The sequence below is a fragment of the Oncorhynchus mykiss genome, chromosome 21 (genome assembly GCF_013265735.2).
Source record: "Oncorhynchus mykiss isolate Arlee chromosome 21, USDA_OmykA_1.1, whole genome shotgun sequence".
NCBI lineage: Eukaryota > Metazoa > Chordata > Actinopteri > Salmoniformes > Salmonidae > Oncorhynchus > Oncorhynchus mykiss.
Window position 1 is genome coordinate 40216190 of NC_048585.1, and position 18735 is coordinate 40234924.

General features: G+C 41.0%; 1 protein-coding gene across 1 annotated transcript in view; it reads right to left on the reverse strand.

Moving 5' to 3' along the window:
• Nucleotides 1–12818: 12818 nt before the first annotated feature.
• The window catches only part of LOC110500404 (astrocytic phosphoprotein PEA-15), a 56707-nt gene continuing 50790 nt past the window's right edge, over nucleotides 12819–18735 (reverse strand). The window contains exons 2-4 of the mRNA XM_036957819.1: nucleotides 14424–14598; nucleotides 13285–13440; nucleotides 12819–13126 (exon numbers count right to left, since the gene is read on the reverse strand). Coding sequence (XP_036813714.1) covers nucleotides 13062–13126; nucleotides 13285–13440; nucleotides 14424–14595 — 393 coding nt within the window. The 5' untranslated portion in view covers nucleotides 14596–14598 and the 3' untranslated portion in view covers nucleotides 12819–13061. The remainder of the gene's footprint in view (nucleotides 13127–13284; nucleotides 13441–14423; nucleotides 14599–18735) is intronic.

Sequence of the window (18735 nt, forward strand, 5' to 3'; positions counted from 1 at the left end):
TATTGTTTACGCCAGTTAATAAATGGTTGCTTTGTTGTTGTTTTTTAAACTAAAATGCTTGATTGAATTTCAAATCATGAATGACTCCTATGCTGTGTGATGACAAGAACAAATACATTATTGATTGATACAGTAGCCTATATAAGTATTGAAAAATAGGCCTAATTAAGTTATGGTATTAATAAGACTAAACAGGATGTGCTCTTAGGCCTACAGCTCGATGGTGGTTAAACAAGCCTGCTAAACTAAGCCTACTAATGATAATGACCTATTACCTATTATTATAATGATGATCATAATGAATATAATAATAATAGTAATAATAAAAATAAGGAGATCAAGGAAAAAGCAGGGTTATTATTATTATTATTGTAAAAAATGTAAACACTGAATAAATTATAAATAATAGCAGAGAGGCTGGTCTTGGTGGTCACGTAACCAATAGTCTATTAAACAAACAGTCAAAACATGCAACAGAAGCAGGATCTGTCTTATTTCTGTAGACATATATGGATGCTTTATAAAGGTAGTGTAACGGCTTTCTTCCTTCGAAGGAGAGGAGGACCAAAATGCAGCGTAGTTAGAGTTCATGGTGTTTAATAATAAGAGAAACTTAACATGAACACAATTACAAAACAACAAACGTGGCAAATCCGAAACAGTCCTATCTGGTGCAGAGAACACAAAGACAGGAAACAACCACCCACAAAGTGCCCACAGAATATGGCTGCCTAAATATGGTTCCCAATCAGAGACAACGATAGACAGCAGCCTCTAATTAAGAACCTATCTAGGCAACCATAGACCTACAAACTACCTAGAAAGGAAACAGCCCCATAAACATACAAAAACCCCTAGACCAGGAAAAACACATAAATCCCCCATGTCACACCCTGACCTAACCAAAATAATAAAGAAAACAAAGATAACTTAGGCCAGGGCGTGACAAGCCAGGCATATTTAACAGTTAAGTCGGGGTTTCCTCTCACCTCGATTTTCTTTTACAATTAAGTCAATTGCTGTTTTCTTGTCTCCTAAATCCGCTGCTGCCTCTGCCGCATTCTTCTCAACACCAATATACTGGTTAACTTTGCTATTATGCATACAGCAACATGGTTAGGGAAAGGCGCAAATTCAACAGCGCACTGATGTGATTCAGAACCCCGGACAGCGACCACTATCCAATGCAGGAGAAAAAGCAATTGTTCTAAAATAATATTATTTGTATTTGTGTTTGCACCATTATCAGTAGCAAATGTCTTAGGGTGTTTTCACACTATATCCCTTTCAGCTAGTGCGGTTCGCTTTATTTTTTTGTGCAATGTGAACACTCCAAAGGAACTCAGACCCCCTCAAAAGAGCCCCTGAAGCTAACCGAACAGAGACTATTTCGAGAGGGGGTCTGAGTTCGCTTCGCTTGAAATTCGCAGTCCGGGTTACCTTTTTTAGGGCAATGTGAAAGCAAAGCTCCCGAGGTTCACTTGTCATTATTCCCGCAATACATTAGACTACTGCAACACCATTTCCCCTCCCATAAACCCTCACATTGGTGACACAAAAGAGAGAAGATTATGATGTTCAGGTTCGCGGGAAACAATGTGAACTGTTCTTGGATATTGAATAGCGATTGTCAAGGATGCACAGAAAGGGTACAACATCTATTCTAGCTCTTAAAAGGGCAGTAGCCTACCATGGGCGTACAAGGTTAAATTACAGCATTATTTATTCTGCAGTTATTCTATTGCTATGTAGATGTTAATAGTGTCTTCTGATTACAATTATTATGTCTCATATTTGAATTAAATGCAATCCAAAAGGTAAGCAGGTATATTTAAGCAGGCTGTCCGATAACACATTCTGATTGAATGGCTTGTCCTACACTTTGTAAAAACCCAGAATGCATGTTACAAAAAAATCTTGGTTCCTTTCTAAACATGGCAATGTGAATGCAAAGAGGACTAGGTCCACAAAATAGGTGAAGTGAACTTGCAGAAGAGTCCTCATTCAAATGCAAGGGCAGTGTGAACACAAAGAGAAACTGAGTTATTTTGCAGTTCACTTTCTTGAGGACTGAGATCGCTTATTTTAAAGAGGACTATATGTGAAATCACCCTTAGACTGATGGACTGTACCACCCCCATGACCTCCACAATGGATCAGTCCACTCAGACAGGCACAAGTCAGACAGGTGTCTTGTACATCATGATTTTTACTTACTCTCTACTAGTTACGTGGGTTATTGTAAAATTCCCTAACTTAATGTTGCTGACCCATCACACTCCACTGACCTGATGATCTGGTAGGAAAGTGTATCGCTTTTTGGCATCATATGCACTTTTGTCAGCATTTAACAAGGCTGCAGAACTGACAGTTCAGTTTACTCAGCACCGTTGACCGCAATTACAGCCTTGAGTCTTCTTGGGTATGACGCTACAAGCAAGGCACACCTGTATGTTGGGAGTTTCTCCAAATCTTCTCTGCATATCCTCTCAAGGTATGTCAGGTTGGATGGGGAGCGTTGCTGCACCACTACTTTCATGTTTCTCCAGAGATGTTTGATTGGGTTCAAGTCCATTTTCTGGCACTCAAGGAGACTTGAGTTCCCAAAAGCCTCTCCTGTATTGTCTTGGCTGTGTGCTTATGGTTGTTATCGTGTTGGAAGATGAACCTTCCCACAGTTTTAGGTAGTGAGAGCTCTGGAGCAGGTTTTCATCAATGATCTCTCTTTTACTATGCTCCGTTCATCTTTGCCTCGATCCTGACTAGTCTCCCAGTCTCTGCAGCTGAAAAACATCCACACAGCATGATGGCTGCCACCACCATGCTTCACCGTAGAGATGGTGCCAGGTTTCCTCCAGACGTGACACTTGGCATTCAGACCAAAGAGTTCAATCTTGGTTTTATCAGAGCAGAGAATCTTGTTTCTCATGTTCTAAGAGTCTTTAGTTGCCTTTTGGCAAACTCCAAGCGGACTGTCATGTGCCTTTTACTGAGAAGTGGCTTCCGTCTGGCCACTCTACCATAAAGGCCTGATTGGTAGAGTGCTGCTGAGATTGTTGTCCTTATGGAAGGTTCTCCCATCTCCACAGAGGAAATCTAGAGCTCTGTTAGCGTGACCATCAGGTTCTTGGTCACCTCCCTGACCAAGGCCCATCCCCCCCAATGACTCAGTTTGGCTGGGGGCCAGCTCTAGGAAGAGTCTTGGTGGTTCCAATCTTCTTCAATTTAAGAATGATGGAGGCAACTGTGTTCAAGGGGACCTTAAATGCTGCAGAAATGTTTTGTTACCCTTCCCCAGATCTGTACCTCGACACAATCCTGTCTCGGAGCTATACGGACAATTCCTTCAACCTCAAGGCTTTGTTTTTGCTCTGACATGCACTGTCAACTGTGGGACCTTATGTAGACAGGTGTGTATCCTTTCCAAATCATGTCCAATCAATTGAATTCACCACAAGTGGACTCCAATCAAGTTGTATAAACATCTCAAGGGTGATCAACGGAAACAGGATGAACTTCAGCTCAAGTTCAAGTCTCATAGCAAAGCGTCTGAATAATTATGTAAATAAGGTAGTCCTGTTTTTTATGTTTAATACAGTTGTAAAAATGTCTAAAAACTTGTTTTTGCTTCGTCATGGGGTATTGTGTGTAGATTGCTGAGGATTTGTATATATTTTTATCCATTTTAGAATAAGGCTGTCATGTCACAAAATGTGCAATAAGTCAAGGGGTCTGAATACTTTCCGAAGGCACTGTAAAGACCAATTATTTAATTGTACGACCGCATTCTGTCCTCTATCAACACTTTTCAAAAACTTTTGGTGCCAGCGAGAATGACATAAGAAAGTAGTCAAGACAACTAGCTTGATTGAGCCTTATAATCTTTGGATGGGCGTATCAGTACACCCAGTCACTACAAAGATACAGGTGTCCTTCCTAATTCAGTTGCCGGAGAGGAAGGAAACTGCTCAGGAATTTCACCAATCTGCAACAGATTAGCCAACATCAAATGAGAAAAGTGGCGACATCTCCCACAAAAATCACGGACAATTGCTGGTTGATAATATCTGGTTGAACGTTACTGAGGTATTAAACTGTATTGAATTGCTTGGAAATCTAGCCAATTGACTAGGAAAGAAAAGATCACTCAAGACAAATCAGTAGGTTAGCAAATATATTTTAATATATAATATAATATTTATAATAATTTTAGCACAATGACAAAATGGCATCATTTCAGTTTAGTCTCATGTAAATCAGGACAAAAGCCACATCTGAAGGTCGGTATTTATTTTAATACATATTGTAATACCTTATATTTGATTTATTTATTTGTTGCTGTCATAAATCCTTTTTTCTTTTCTTGGTCCTGTAAAATAAGAATTCTAATAAAATCTAACAGCATATAGCCTATGGCATCCAGTGGGAGATATGATAACAATGCAAGGTGTGGATGTAGTTGTAATAGGTTGCTTTCCAGGCCGAGTACATTGCAGGCATTGAATTGTATCAACCAATGGTTCTATGCTACGTCTTTGAGTACACAGTACGGCATTAAATTGCCATCATATGATGTGGTTAGTTAATTGTTAAACACCTATCCAGTCGTGAGATCTGGAAGATGTCTGCTATCTAGTCAGTTTGGAATGCGGCCATCCTCTTTACCACATGGTGAGAACAGAGCTTCAAGACAAGCCACTCCTTCAGACTGATGCAACATCCTGTCATTTTGGTAAGATTGAGACCATTTCATTGGCTAATCAGAGGAAACCTGACCTTTGACCTGCATTTATCAAACGTTTTGTTACCACAGAGAGGTTGTGGTTCCGTTATGCTTATGAGTACTACAGTATGCAAGGTACCGCAGGTTGACTAATACTTTTGAACTTACTCACTAAGAACATAGTGGCCTATTGTGTTGTGGCTCAGTGAAGTCAGTCTCCGTCTGTGATGTCATATTTAAACAGGATCAGAAATACAACACTTTCCAACACCCAGATATGATATGCAGTGATCCATTAAGATATACCTTCTCTTACTTTTCTTCACTTCTGAGGGTCAAAATTATGAATAGGGGGAAATGATAATGTATTTAGATAGGCTACTTCTTGCCTGCTTTAAACCCCTGGTGGAATTCCGCCGGAAATCTAAAGCTCCTTCATGTTAAAATCAAACGGTTAGATGCCTATATCTAGGCTACATCCCAATTACCTATCCTTCCACTCAAAGTGTGCACTTGTACACTTCCCTTCGCTGCTTTGAAAGGAAATAGCTGTTATACGAAATATGGTGGAAACTCCCTCTAGCTGGCCCATACCTAGCTACATAGAATGCATTCACGTATGTGTGGGAAGTAGTGACCAGTGTACACTTCAGAAGAAAGGCGATATTATTAGGACATAGACCCTAGTCTATCCTTAACCAAGCACAGGAACGTCATGACTCGTGACCTTACGATGATGACCTCTACTCACGTTGACGGGACCACACCACTGCAGTTACGATGATTAACACTGACCAGCGCCATATATTTAGAGTTCGGCCAACCGTTAGAACGCATAGTGCTTTCAAGTATTCCATTTATCCATTCATGATGAGCGTTTGGATTGTAATTGTAATTCTAGATGTTCAGTTAGATATAGCATTGTTTAAAATGTCAAGAATTCAATGAACTCGATATTGCCAGTGTAATAATGGGAAGCTAACATGGCTGCCATATGGAATATAAGTGCATTATAGAAACACAATGTCCAAACTCTCTAAATATGTGGCCCCGACACCGACCTGAGGGGAGTTCAACAATGTTAGAATACCTAGGAATAATCTCAGTTGAGCAATAAACATTCAAAACTGTAACAGTGAAGCCGCAAATAGCCACTTTAAAAAAAAAGTTTCGACCCAAAACAGACTCTTATTATGTTTGCTGCACACTACCTTTTTAGTCTGTTAATGTTAGCAAACGTTTGCAGCTGGCACAAACCAAATGGAACGTGTTAGCTTCTGTTAGCAAACATTCGCATTGTTGAACTCACCTCTCGCAGAGCACCTTAAAACACGGCACAACAAATGTTGCTAGCTAGTCTCTACTGCAAAAACACACACTTAAAAGGGCTTCTTACAGCCGCCAAAAACGGCCTTCAACTTCCGTCTAAAATAAAGAGTCTCCATCCCGATATCCACCCTAGCATTCATACTGCTGCATTCTAAATAGTACGCCAGTGTGGAATTCGGGACGCAGCCTCTTGAGAGATTGTTCAGTACACATACTGTACACTTGTTTTTATTATTCTGTCATGTTAACAGCACATACAAGCATCAGGATTTGTCAAGTCTCCCATCCGCCTCCCTAGCGGTTTTGCAACTAAACTATAAAGTTGGCACTTTTACTATATGGTGTGAAAGCTTGCTTCTTGTGCATATTAATGTAAATGTTTATTTGAAAATTGTCACGTCACATTTTGCTATTTAGTGCTAGAAGGTTGAATAGTCAGGCTTTAAAAATGCATGGTCACAATTTAAATTGATTTTTGCTCTTTCACTCTTTCTGTCACGCAATGAACGTGAAAATATATATGTTTGTCAATGTTGTTTCTGCTGTACAAATATCTTCCAACTTCAGACATTCAAAATCCCCAACCTCACTAACTTCTTTCCAAGCACACAAAACTCCACATAAAAATACTCAACACAACCTCTCTAGCCTACTATACAGCATCATGTGTGAGTCCTGAAACATTCAACACCTTAAAGGATACGTTTGTCATTTTGCTTCCTAATGTTGGATGGTTCCTTACCCTGAACGTAGTCAATGAGCCAGGACAAACTGTAATGGATAAGGAACCATCAAACATTAAGTTGTATAATAATTAACTTATTCTTTAAAGACCTTTGTAATTTATAGTTCACCAGCCACTTCAAATCCAACTCAGGCCCCAAATTCAATCTACCTTAGATAAAGGAAATCACAATGCAGGTTCACATACTATGTTAACACTGTTGGAATTGTGAGCAGCTAACCAGTTGAAACGTGTTAAAACCGATAAACTTAGCAAGTTGTTAGTCTCAGGGAAATGATTTGATTTGCAATTAGTGTAATTTGGGCCTGGGTTTTCATCTACTGCTACACTGCACTGACTCCAAATGCATCCCTCCTCTACCTCTCTATCCATGGGGTCACAACTGAAAATCAACACTTTTTTTTCCACAGCTAGAAAAAAAAAAGACAAGAAAATGAACAGAACAAACTCTTCTGAGTGAGACTTTTCTACCCAGCGGCCTGCCTTCAGATAGTTACATTTCACGGCACAACAAACAAAAGCATCTCTATCAAAAACAAAGACAATAATCCAATAAAAACAACCACAATGAAAAACAACAACAAATGACGTGAAGAGATAATCACAATGGATATCCTGTTGCAATTTAGCAACTGTCTGGGTAACAGTTTGTGTAGTTTGCGTGTGTGTTGTAAAATACATCCAACGATAAGAAGACAAATTAAATACAATAATAGAATACAATCTGTTTTTTTTTAAGGAAGGACGGTTGTATCTCCTAACTTAATAAAAACAACGCAACCCCTAACTCCATATTTAAAGATAAAAACATGGATAGAGATACAGAGATTAAAATCTAAATTGAAGTGTGGTCTCTGATCAATCCTTATTTAATATCAGATAAGTGACACGTTTTTACCCCGTTTAGTGAACATATCAGAATACTTAAAAAATACAAAAACAAACAATACATTGGCATAAAATAAATTAATCCATTACGAAACCAACATATTGATATAAATTCATCATATATATGTACAACCTAATCCCCCAAAAATTGAAAAGTAAACATAGGAAAATGAACTACTGTCAAATCCCTTCAATCATAACTTCAGTATATTGAATGTAAACGAAGGGATAAAGGGAAAAGTCAAAACTCCTGTAGCTTGAATAGTTTGAATTTGAATTGTAGTTTGATGAGCTCTCTATAACGGTTAGCTTTGTCTTACATTTTAAAATGTTCAGTATAATTTTAGGTCTACGTATGTCTTGGTTATATTGTTACATATCTATTTGTCATATAGGCTATGTTTATTTTTTACTTCGATTTTATGATTTTTTTAATACACATTTTTTTTGCAGCATTCTTTTGTAACTTGATATGTAATTGGTACACGGAATTCCAAATTGACATCATTTGTGAGTGATATGTTGTTATTATTTGTGCCAATGGCCACATAAAAAGCACAGCGATGTCATACACGTGACTTCTAACCAATAAGAAATATATAAAATCCACACCGAGCGCCATGGGTTGGACCCTATTGAGAGTTTTACCATAGATATAGAACACTTGATAGATAGGCTGATTCATGGGGGGGGGGGGGGTCTGAGGAAGACAAAGGGTAAAAGAGGGGGAAGAGAGAAAAAGGGTATGGTGGAATGAAAAGGGGTTGTCATTCTACCTTTTCACAGGAAAGGGGGTTTGCATTCTTAGTAACGAATATGGCAACTTCGCTTCAATGATTTTTCTGGGTGTGAGCTGAAATATAGAAATATGTATATACAGTAGCTACAACCAAACAAACATGGATAACCAAACACATATGTGTTTAGACATGAGAATCATTTGAATGTTGTAAAGTGAAGATTGATCCTTATTGGTATCTGGCCATTGATTTATATTATTAATTTGTTAATTGGTGCATTATGAGTGTTTGTGTGTGTATGTGTGTAAGGTTTATCCATTTCTCTACTGATATCCTACCACACAAATGCTAACATGACACAGTCCATGACCTGTAATGGAATTCTGACTTGAAAAAATTGTCACTTGTACACAAACACAGAGATTCACAATTCCCTACATACTGTAAGCATGAAAAAAACAACAACAACACGCAAAACAAAAACAAGACAAAAACAAACAAGAAAACACCTCCCTTGTGATCCTCATAAGAATCTACACCAAAGAATTTATAAAAAAACAAAAAAAACATTTCCCCCCCAAAGTTTTACAGTAAGGACAATTCCTATGTTTATCTCCAGAACTCTGTAAGTGGTTAGTGCGATAATAGGCCTAAGAGGATCTACAATGGTTGTCTGTCGCAAACTCCCCAGCAAGACGAGCACGTACCTACCTACCTACCTGCCTACCTACCTACCTACCCTGTCGACCTGCACCCACAGATCATAGCGGTTAAGTACAACTGAGTGCCGTTGCCTGCAATACTGTACTCCTTTCTCCCTAGCAACAGATCCAGGATCAGGTTAACCGAACCCTGATTATAACCATACTTTAATGCTGCCCCTAGCAACATATCTCGGATCAAATAACACATTTCAGCACAGGGTTTGTTAGCAGCAGCCACCGCTTCACTATAAAGGGCTGCTGGCTTTGAAAGGGTGACTTGCTTGGCTGTTCACCTTAATACAAATGCTCTGAACATACTTACAATACAATTTTTGACTTCGGTATGCATGAAGAGTCTTTGACTCGGAGTGCTGATCTAGGATCAGTTTTGCCTTTTTGATCATAATGAATACAATTATATAAACAGGGGCGGGGGGGGGGGGGGGGGGGGGGGGGACCTGATCTTAGATCAGGGCTCCTTTTCTGAGACGCTTTGTGAATACAGGCCCTGGTCTACATAATGCGGAGGCGTATATGACAAATAAAGTTAGATGCATAGGATACAAATCAGTTCCAACACTACGATAAACGGCGAGCAATACAAAAACAGATCACAAAATCTGCGATCGAAATAAAAGGCTTGGTCATTGGCACTGGGGGGAGGGAAAGAGGGAATGGGGGGAGAGGTGAGGGTAGGGGTTATAGGAGAGAAAAGTGTTTTTTTGTTGTTTTTTTTCAGAGAAAGTGGTGGCCATTGTGCTGTGACTATACAATTATCGAAAGGTCTGTGTGTAAGTCTTTCTGAGCTCTTAGGACATCAGAAAAGGTTCCATTCGGCTCAGGAAACCTCGGGAGCCTTAAGCTCACACACAGGTGATCACTGTCCCTGCCTAGACCCTTTAGGTTAGCAGACATCTACACGGACCACTCGCAAAGTGCTCAGCAAACTTACAATATAAGTCCCCTTCTTTACGAGTGAGACTGAACTTGATGTGTGCGGCAGTGGAGGTTGCTGAGGGGAGGACGGCTCATGGTAATGTCTGGAACGGACTATGATGGAGTCAACGTGTTTGATGCCATTCTATTCACTCCAATCTGGCCATTATTATGAGTCGTCCTCCCCTCAGCAAGTCTCCACTGGTGTGCGGGTGCAACCACACTTGCACACATACTTTTTCACATTTGACACATTAGTTGTCCCATACACCAATTCTGCCAAGGCTTCTTCGTAGGGATTGAAACACAGTGTAAATATACGTAAATTAGTAATTATTTCATTTGAATCAACAGTCTTGTTTTTTTAATTTATTGTTGTACAATGGCTGAGACAGCTCAAAAATGCGTTAGGGATTAGGGATGAGATTATTCAGAGTGTAGTTGACTGTTGTGTGTTTATTGATGACTCATGCAGTACTTGGGCATTTCACAAAGGAGATTAATGAACAATTGACTGTATATCATTGATTTATATATTCTACTTTGTTTTCATGATATTGAGCCTGTTTTTTTTCTTTCTGCCATTTTGTTCTTTCCTTACATTTCCTTTCAGAAGCACTCGTCTTCCCTGCTCTGTGATTGGTCAGTTGTTTTACGTCCTGAAAAACTATTCGGCTGGAATTCCGAGTGGCATAGTCTGAGCAGAAAGACAAATGTTTATATATTTTGAAGATGGGACGACAAACCGAAAATTGCCCACACCGCCATTGCTTTCCTCTTACCGAAACATTTTGACTTACGTCGGTCCTTTTCTGTGATTTTGATACAGAACGTTCATGTAGATTGTTCTAAAACCATTATTGTGTCAACTGTAATAGCCTATACATTATGTTGATTCCTACTTATGAAAATATTTGCCCTGTCCCCGTTTCGTTTGTCGGCTGCTGACTCTCACTCCATCTCCCCACTGTTTGCGCACAGAGGAGGAAGAAATGCATTCGGAGAAGCACAAGCATATGACTGTTGCTCAAAAGGCTATTGCGAGAAAAAAACAAGCAACTACTGTTATTTTAGTTACAGAGAGGAGAGTCACAGCTTTCTGTGAGTATATCATGTACCTCTTAATATTGAGTTCACGGGCCCTACTTTACAACCGCAGTAGGCTGTAGTAAGTATGGTTTTGATGCACCCGCGTAGCGGAGCCAAGTGCGCCATTTGCAGTGAATAGGCTTTACATCAAGTAGCCTAGTCTAGCGCTGGAAAGGTTTTTGTAGAACATTAGCCTGCATTTACTGATAGATTAATCAATTAGCCTCCATGGCTAAGTGTTTTGAGTTCCCACTTCCTCAGGTGGTGAATAATAGTTTATACGCCAATATGCACATAGATATCGGCAAATTCTCTGAAGAGCCAATAATCTATCGGATAATTCTGGATCCTATTTTGACAGGTTGCACATCAAAATATCCATCCTGCATTTCCTTGATATGTTAGATGAAATAGCTTACTTTTTTAATCATAGGCTACCATCTCAGGTGTCTGACTTGGCACTGGAGAAAATTGTCTAGTAGCCCTGCCACTAAAGTAAAGTAACTGTCCAATAAACATTTTTTGTTGCTGTTGTTGTCGAGTAAAATAGTTACGTTTATAGGTAAACCTTATTGTAAAAGCGTATGATAAAACATACACAAAAATATTATATTGATCAACACCACATGAAGCACTATATTAGCTACATAAAAAAACATTTAAATATATTTTATAAGGATATACAATATATTGTTGACTTTTTTTCACATCATATAGTTCATATACTGCTTCATAAAGTGTTTTAAGTTGATCAATATAATAATTTTGTATACGTTTTTACAATAAGGTGTGTTTTTATAATAAGATTTCGCATCAAAGGAGCATTGAATCTCTGTGTAAAATCACAATGAGGGTAAATAAACTTAAATACCCATAAACTTAATATCATAACATTTTCTTCTTTGATAATTCCATGCTATGGCTGGTCTAAAGGCAAATATTGGCTTTTTTTTTAAGACTATCTAACAAAATACTTTTTAAAATCCAATGATCTGATGTCATCCAAGTTTTGAATAAAGGGAATATGACACCTGTATTATAGGTGTCTTCTTGCTCAACTCTGATAAAGCAATGCATAATGCTAAGTTAAGTGGAATTCTAACTTCCACTTAAGTCACATTTTCACTTAGTATCCCAATGCATGACTAAGTGAACATTGGACTGAAGTTAGGATTTGCCCCTTAGTGATATAGCAATTCAAGTGCACTGCAAGATTGACTGAATAATATGGTTGCACATCTACAGTATGTAACTAATGACAACAGGTTCATCCTAATGACCCAACACAGGAGATGTAACTACTGGATCTGATATAATGGTGCTTTTCCTGCAACATCTAGGTCGAACTGGAACGGTTCTCTCACACTCACTCACTCACACACTCACTCACTCACTCACTCACTCACTCACTCACTCACTCACTCACTCACTCACTCACTCACTCACTCACTCACACTCACTCACTCACTCACTCACTCACTCACTCACTCACTCACACTCACTCACTCACTCACTCACTCACTCACTCACACTCACTCACTCACTCACGCACACACGTACACACATTTTCTCAAAACAGTGTTACAGGAACACAAACTAACCCACACTTCTTTTAACAAAGAGGGATAGGATTTTAGCTTTGGCTCTGTCTTTCTTTCTTTCTCTTTTTTGTTCTCTCCATCTTTCTCTCATCTTGAGCTCGTCTTCTCCTCCTCCTTCAGTCAGGGAAGAGGCGATCGCGGCAGACGTGGCAGCGAAGCATCGTGGCGATCTGATTGGTTAATTGGAGAGGGGCTGCTAGTCTCTGTGTCATGTGGTGTCTGTTAGTGGAACGGGGGTGGGGAGGGGGGGGGGTCGAGATGGTTGGAGTGCCAGGGGTCAAAGTGCAAAGATCAGGGGTGATGACCTCACACTTTTTTAGGGGGAGGGGCCAACTTGATGATCTCGTCTTCAGAGGGTTGGCGAATGATATCTGAGGAGAGAGAAAGAGAAAGAAAAAAGGGTCTCAGTAAAAGTTGAATGTTTTTTGACAGAGGGAATGCGTGTGTGCTTGGTGTCACACACATGCACACGCACACACACACACACACACACACACACACACACACACACACACACACACACACACACCTTTGTATTTCTTGGCAGAGGGGATGCGTGTGAGCTTGGTGTCGATCTCGTCGTCCTCAGAGATCTTGAGTACGGTGGTGCGATACTCAATGACCCGGGTCAGCAGGTCTGGTCGTCGTGAGATCTCAAAGATGTGCTCGATGTACGACAGGTTGTCTATAAGAAGGGCAACATCGGGTGATATTTTTGAGGTGCAAAACAGCAAAGACCTGTGCAAGAATACTAATTGTAATATGAAAGGGATTCAATTTGAAGCGTTATAAGATCTTCGCTCGTTTGCGCCATGAAACAACCCTCCATCCCTCCCTCTCCTCCGTCCCCTTCCTCTCGCTCTGCGTCTCTCACACTGTGCCAGTTTGTCATTCTTCTCCTGGTCACTCTCCACTCCTAGAGCCCTATAAAAATCGGTGTTTTAGAGAACGTTGACGGAGTCCCATTGAAACGGAATTCAACCATGTTCCAAAATGTATTGACCTTAAGTAGGAAATCAACTACATGTATTGAACTTGTTTGAAAATGTATGAATTCACCCAAGTAAATCACAAGACATGAACAAAATGCATCAGTGGTTTGTACTTTCCTGCAACTTCCTGAAAGGGCACAGGAACGCCGAAGTCTGTGTGCATGTGTGCGGTGCACGCATATACTTTGTGTAGCCGCTAGCGATGATGATGCTAATGATAACATCTTCTGGTAGAGATGAAAAGGTTTCCCAAAAAATCTTCTCAATTAAACTACAATTTAGCCTTATGCCTATCTGGCAGAATGATATCAGGATTATTTGCATCAATCCTGTGGCCATTTGTTTAGCAAACTCTGCAATCAGGTGAACACTACAGAAGCTTTACTAACAAAACAACGGTCTCTGGCTGGTGTACACATGAATTAAAGGGTAACTACACCCCAAAATCTAAATTCCTTCGATTTTTTTCCCCAGACCTCAAAAGTGGTCTCCTGATGTGGTTTAAGCATTGTTGTGGAGTTTGGGGGAAAAACTAAACAGAATCAGGCAAAAAAATACAACAGATTTTATAGGGCCCTACACTCCCCTCCATCTCTCCCTCCCTCCCTTCCTCCTCCTCCTCCCTTCCTTTCCCAAATGTTGATCTGGGAAACCTGGAAAATTCTCCCTCTCTCACCCTGTGCCAGCTTTTCGTTTTTCTCCAGGTAGTTGAACCACTCCTTGGAGGAGGTGATTGTGTTGCTCTGGTCCTCTGTGATGTCCTCCTTGCAGGCTGACTTGAGTTGGTCCAAGTCCTCGTTGGTGATGTTCTCAGACAGGTCACTGAGCAAAGAACTGTACTCCGACATGGTCTGAGGGAGGGAGGAGAAGGGAGGGCAGGAAGGGAAAGAGAGAAGAGAGAGAGCTGTTAGCTCATTTTGAAACAGTGAACCTTAAACAAATACTTTGCATCAAAGTATGAGCGTGTGGCTACATTTCTTTAGTGTGTAAATCTTCTTTTCTCTAGACATTACCCCTAACCACTGTCCTACAGCCAGTTGTATTTCCAACTCCCTAATGGTTAAGGTTTGGGTTGTGTAATCTGATCCTACATCTGTGGTTCGGGGAAACACCGCTCTAGAGAGGGAGCGAGAGAGAAAACGAGAGAAAGAGAGTGAGATAGATATATAGAGAGAGAGGGGGAAAGAGAGAGCGAGATAGATATGTAGATAGAGAGAGAGAAATAGAAATATGAGAGAGAATGGGAGATAGAGAATAGAAGAGTAAGATAAATGGGGAGCACAGAAGCAGTCCTTCTATTCTATTGGATCTCTCCGGTAAAGTCAGGCAACTCTGTAGATGGGAGGCTGGAACGTGGCTATACTTACTACTAAGCCACACAAACATCAATACACATCAATACACATCAATACACTGTATGCGTCCGTGACTGTTAATATGACAATATTTAGCTGTTGAGTGACACTGTGGTGCCGATGTGACAATGCACCTGATGAGATTAGCCTCTTTATGAAAGAGTGTATTTGATGTGGGTGATCGAGTTTTGAGTAGCAGTGTGACAGTAACTGAGTGTTTTTCAAGTGTTTCCTGTGTGTGTGTGTGTGTGTGAGTGTGTGTGTGTGCTCTTGTACAATGGCATCTACCTACAATAAAACTGCACACTGCACACTGCACACACTTACAGCTGTCTTGCCTTGAAAAGGAGAATAATAATTATTGGTGGAGCTCTCCGAACGCGACTTGTGTGTGTGTGTGTGTGTGTGTGTGTGTGTGTGTGTGTGTGTGTGTGTGTGCGCATGTGTATCAGAGGAGGCTGGTGAGTGGAGCTATAGGAGGACGGGCCCATTGTAATGGCTGGACTGGAATAAATGGAACGGTATCAAACACATCAAACACATGGAAACCAGAGGTTTGACTCCGTTCCATCAATTCCATTCCAGCCATTACAATGAGCCCTTCCTCCTACAGCTCCTCCCACCAGCTCCACTGATGTGTATGTATGATTAACAAGGCTCAGGCATGACCTAAATACTAGAAGTGCCATACTCTCTTCTACCAGGAGAGGGCAGTGATCCATATACAGACCCAATGGTGTGTGTGTGTGCGCGCATCAGCGTCCTGACAGACACTGTTATGCGGTCAGTTTGTGTCATTTTCCCTTAAATTATGAAGGTTATGATAGGGTGTGGGTGAAATGAACCTAGATCTGTGACTAAGGGAGAGCAATATAACAACAGTGTGTTTTACTGGCCCTGACGCCACCACCCGCACCCCATCCCTCCAGCCACACATAGTCATTACTTTAAATGTCACATTCATCTCCCCTCAATTCAAAGCAGTTTTTAGTCAATAAAGAGAGAGTGTTGCCTGGGAGAATACACTCCTAGCCCCGGGTGAATGGAAAATGGAATGCAGTGCAGGTGTGTGTGTGTGTTTGTTCAGATGAGTGTGAGTGCGTGCGTCAATCTGTCTGTCTGTCTGTCTGCCCTCTCTGCCTTTCCCTGTAACCCTAAATGGTCTCTCTATTGCAACACAATAAACCAGCCCTGCTTTTGTGTGTGTGGAGAAATACAACACGAGACAGATTATCTATTCTATTACTTTCTAGTCTATTTCTCTCCCCCTTATCGCTCTCTTTTTTCTCCCCATCTCACTCGCTGTCTCTACTCTCCATCTCTCTTTCTCTCCATGCCTCCTACCTCCCTCTCCCTCTTTCTTAACCCCCCCCCCCCTCGTTCTCTAGGACGAGGCTGACACTGCTTCCACACATAGTAGGGCCACTGTCTCCCTCACATTCTCATGAACACAAACATGCTTTTGTCTGCTGCTCTCTGTCTCTCTCCCTCCACCCATCCCTCCCTCCCTCTATCCCAGTGTGTGGAGGGTGAAGGTGGGAGAGAACGTCTGCTGGTATCTTCTGTCTCTCTACCTCCCTCTCTCTCTCTCACTCCCTCCACCCCTCTATCCCAGTGTAAGGAGGGTGGAGAGGGGGGACAAGAACGCCAGCCTAGCCCAGGCAGCCCCTCTCCCCCGTGAGTAAACTCCTAAATCTACCCCCTGGCAGCCATCTGGCCTAGCCCCAAGCAAAACGGGTTCCAACAGTATTCAAAGTCATTTCAAATACTTATGTGCTTATGTGCTATATGTGCTTCATTGAGCTTAACTGGCTTCATGGACCAAGAGAATAGTCTCACATCTGTAATCCCCACCCATCTGACACTAGGCAGGCAACAGCAAAGTTATTGGAGTTTTGGAATAGATTCTAAATAGTATTTGAACCCAGTTCTGGCTGCTCTAGAGCCGAGCACACCATATAGACTGTTCATTTGACTAGAGAGCAATGCCACTGTGCTATTATCCACCTCACCAACAAGACCTACTGTTCTCACACATACAGTTGAAGTCGGATGTTTACATACACCTTAGCCAAATACATTTAAACTCAGTTTTTCACAATTCCTGACATTTAATCCTAGTAAAACTGTCTTAGGTCAGTTGGGATCAACACTTTATTTTAAGAATGTGAAATGTCAGAATAATAGTAGAGAGAATGATTTATTTCAGCTTTTATTTCTTTCATCACATTCTCAGTGGGTCAGATGTTTACATACACTCAATTAGTATTTGATAGCATGGCCTTTAAATTGTTTAACTTTGGTCAAACGTTTCGGGTAGCCTTCCACCAGCTCCCCACAATAAGTTGGGTGAATTTTGGCCCATTCCTCCTGACAGAGCTGGTGTAACTGTCAGGTTTGTAGGCCTCCTTGCTCGCACACGCTTTTTCAGTTCTGCCCACACATTTTCTATAGGATTGAGGTCAGGGCTTTGTGACGGCCACTCCAATACCTTGACTTTGTTGTCCTTAAGCCATTTTGCCACACCTTTGGAAGTATGCTTGGGGTCATTGTCCATTTGGAAGACCCATTTGCGACCAAGCTTTAACTTCCTGACTGATGTCTTGAGATGTTGCTTCAATATATCCACATCATTTTCCTGCCTCATGATGGCATCTATTTTGTGAAGTGCACCAGTCCCTCCTGCAGCAAAGCACCCCCACAACATGATGCTGCCACCCCCGTGCTTCACGGTTGGGATGGTGTTCTTCGGCTTGCAAGCCTCCCCCTTTTTCCTCCAGACATAACAATGGTCATTATGGCCGAACAGTTCTATTTTTGTTTCATCAGACCAGAGGACATTTCTCCAAAAAGTACGATCTTTGTCCCTATGTGCAGTTGCAAACCGTAGTCTGGCTTTTTTATGGCGGTTTTGGAGCAGTGGCTTCTTCCTTGCGGAGCGGCCTTTCAGGTTATGTCGATATAGGACTCGTTTTACTGTGGATATAGATACGTTTGTACTGGTTTCCTCCAGCATCTTCACAAGGTCCTTTGCTGTTGTTCTGGGATTGATTTGCACATTTCGCACCAAAGTGTGGTTAATCTCTAGGAGACAGAACACGTCTCCTTCCTGAGCGGTATGACGGCTGCGTGATCTCATGGTGTTTATACTTACGTACTATTGTTTGTGCGTGGTACCTTCAGGCGTTTGGAAATTGCTCCCAAGGACGAACCAGACGTGTGGAGGTCTAGAATTTCTTTCTGAGGTCTTGGCTGATTTCTTTTGATTTTCCCATCATGTCAAGCAAAGAGGCACTGAGTTTGAAGGTAGGCCTTGAAATACATCCACAGGTACACCTCCAATTGACTCAAATGATTAGCCTATCAGAAGCTTCTATAGCCATGACATCATTTTCTGGAATTTTCCAAGCTGTTTAAAGGCACAATCAACTTAGTGTATGTAAACTTCTGATCCACTGGAATTGTGATACAGTGAATTATAAGTGAAATAATATGTCTGTAAACAGTTGTTGGAAAAATTACGTGTCATGCACAAAGTAGATGTCCTAACCGACTTGCCAAAACTATAGTTTGTTAACAAGAAATATGTGGAGTTGTTGAAAACTATTTTTAATGACTACAACCTAAGTGTAT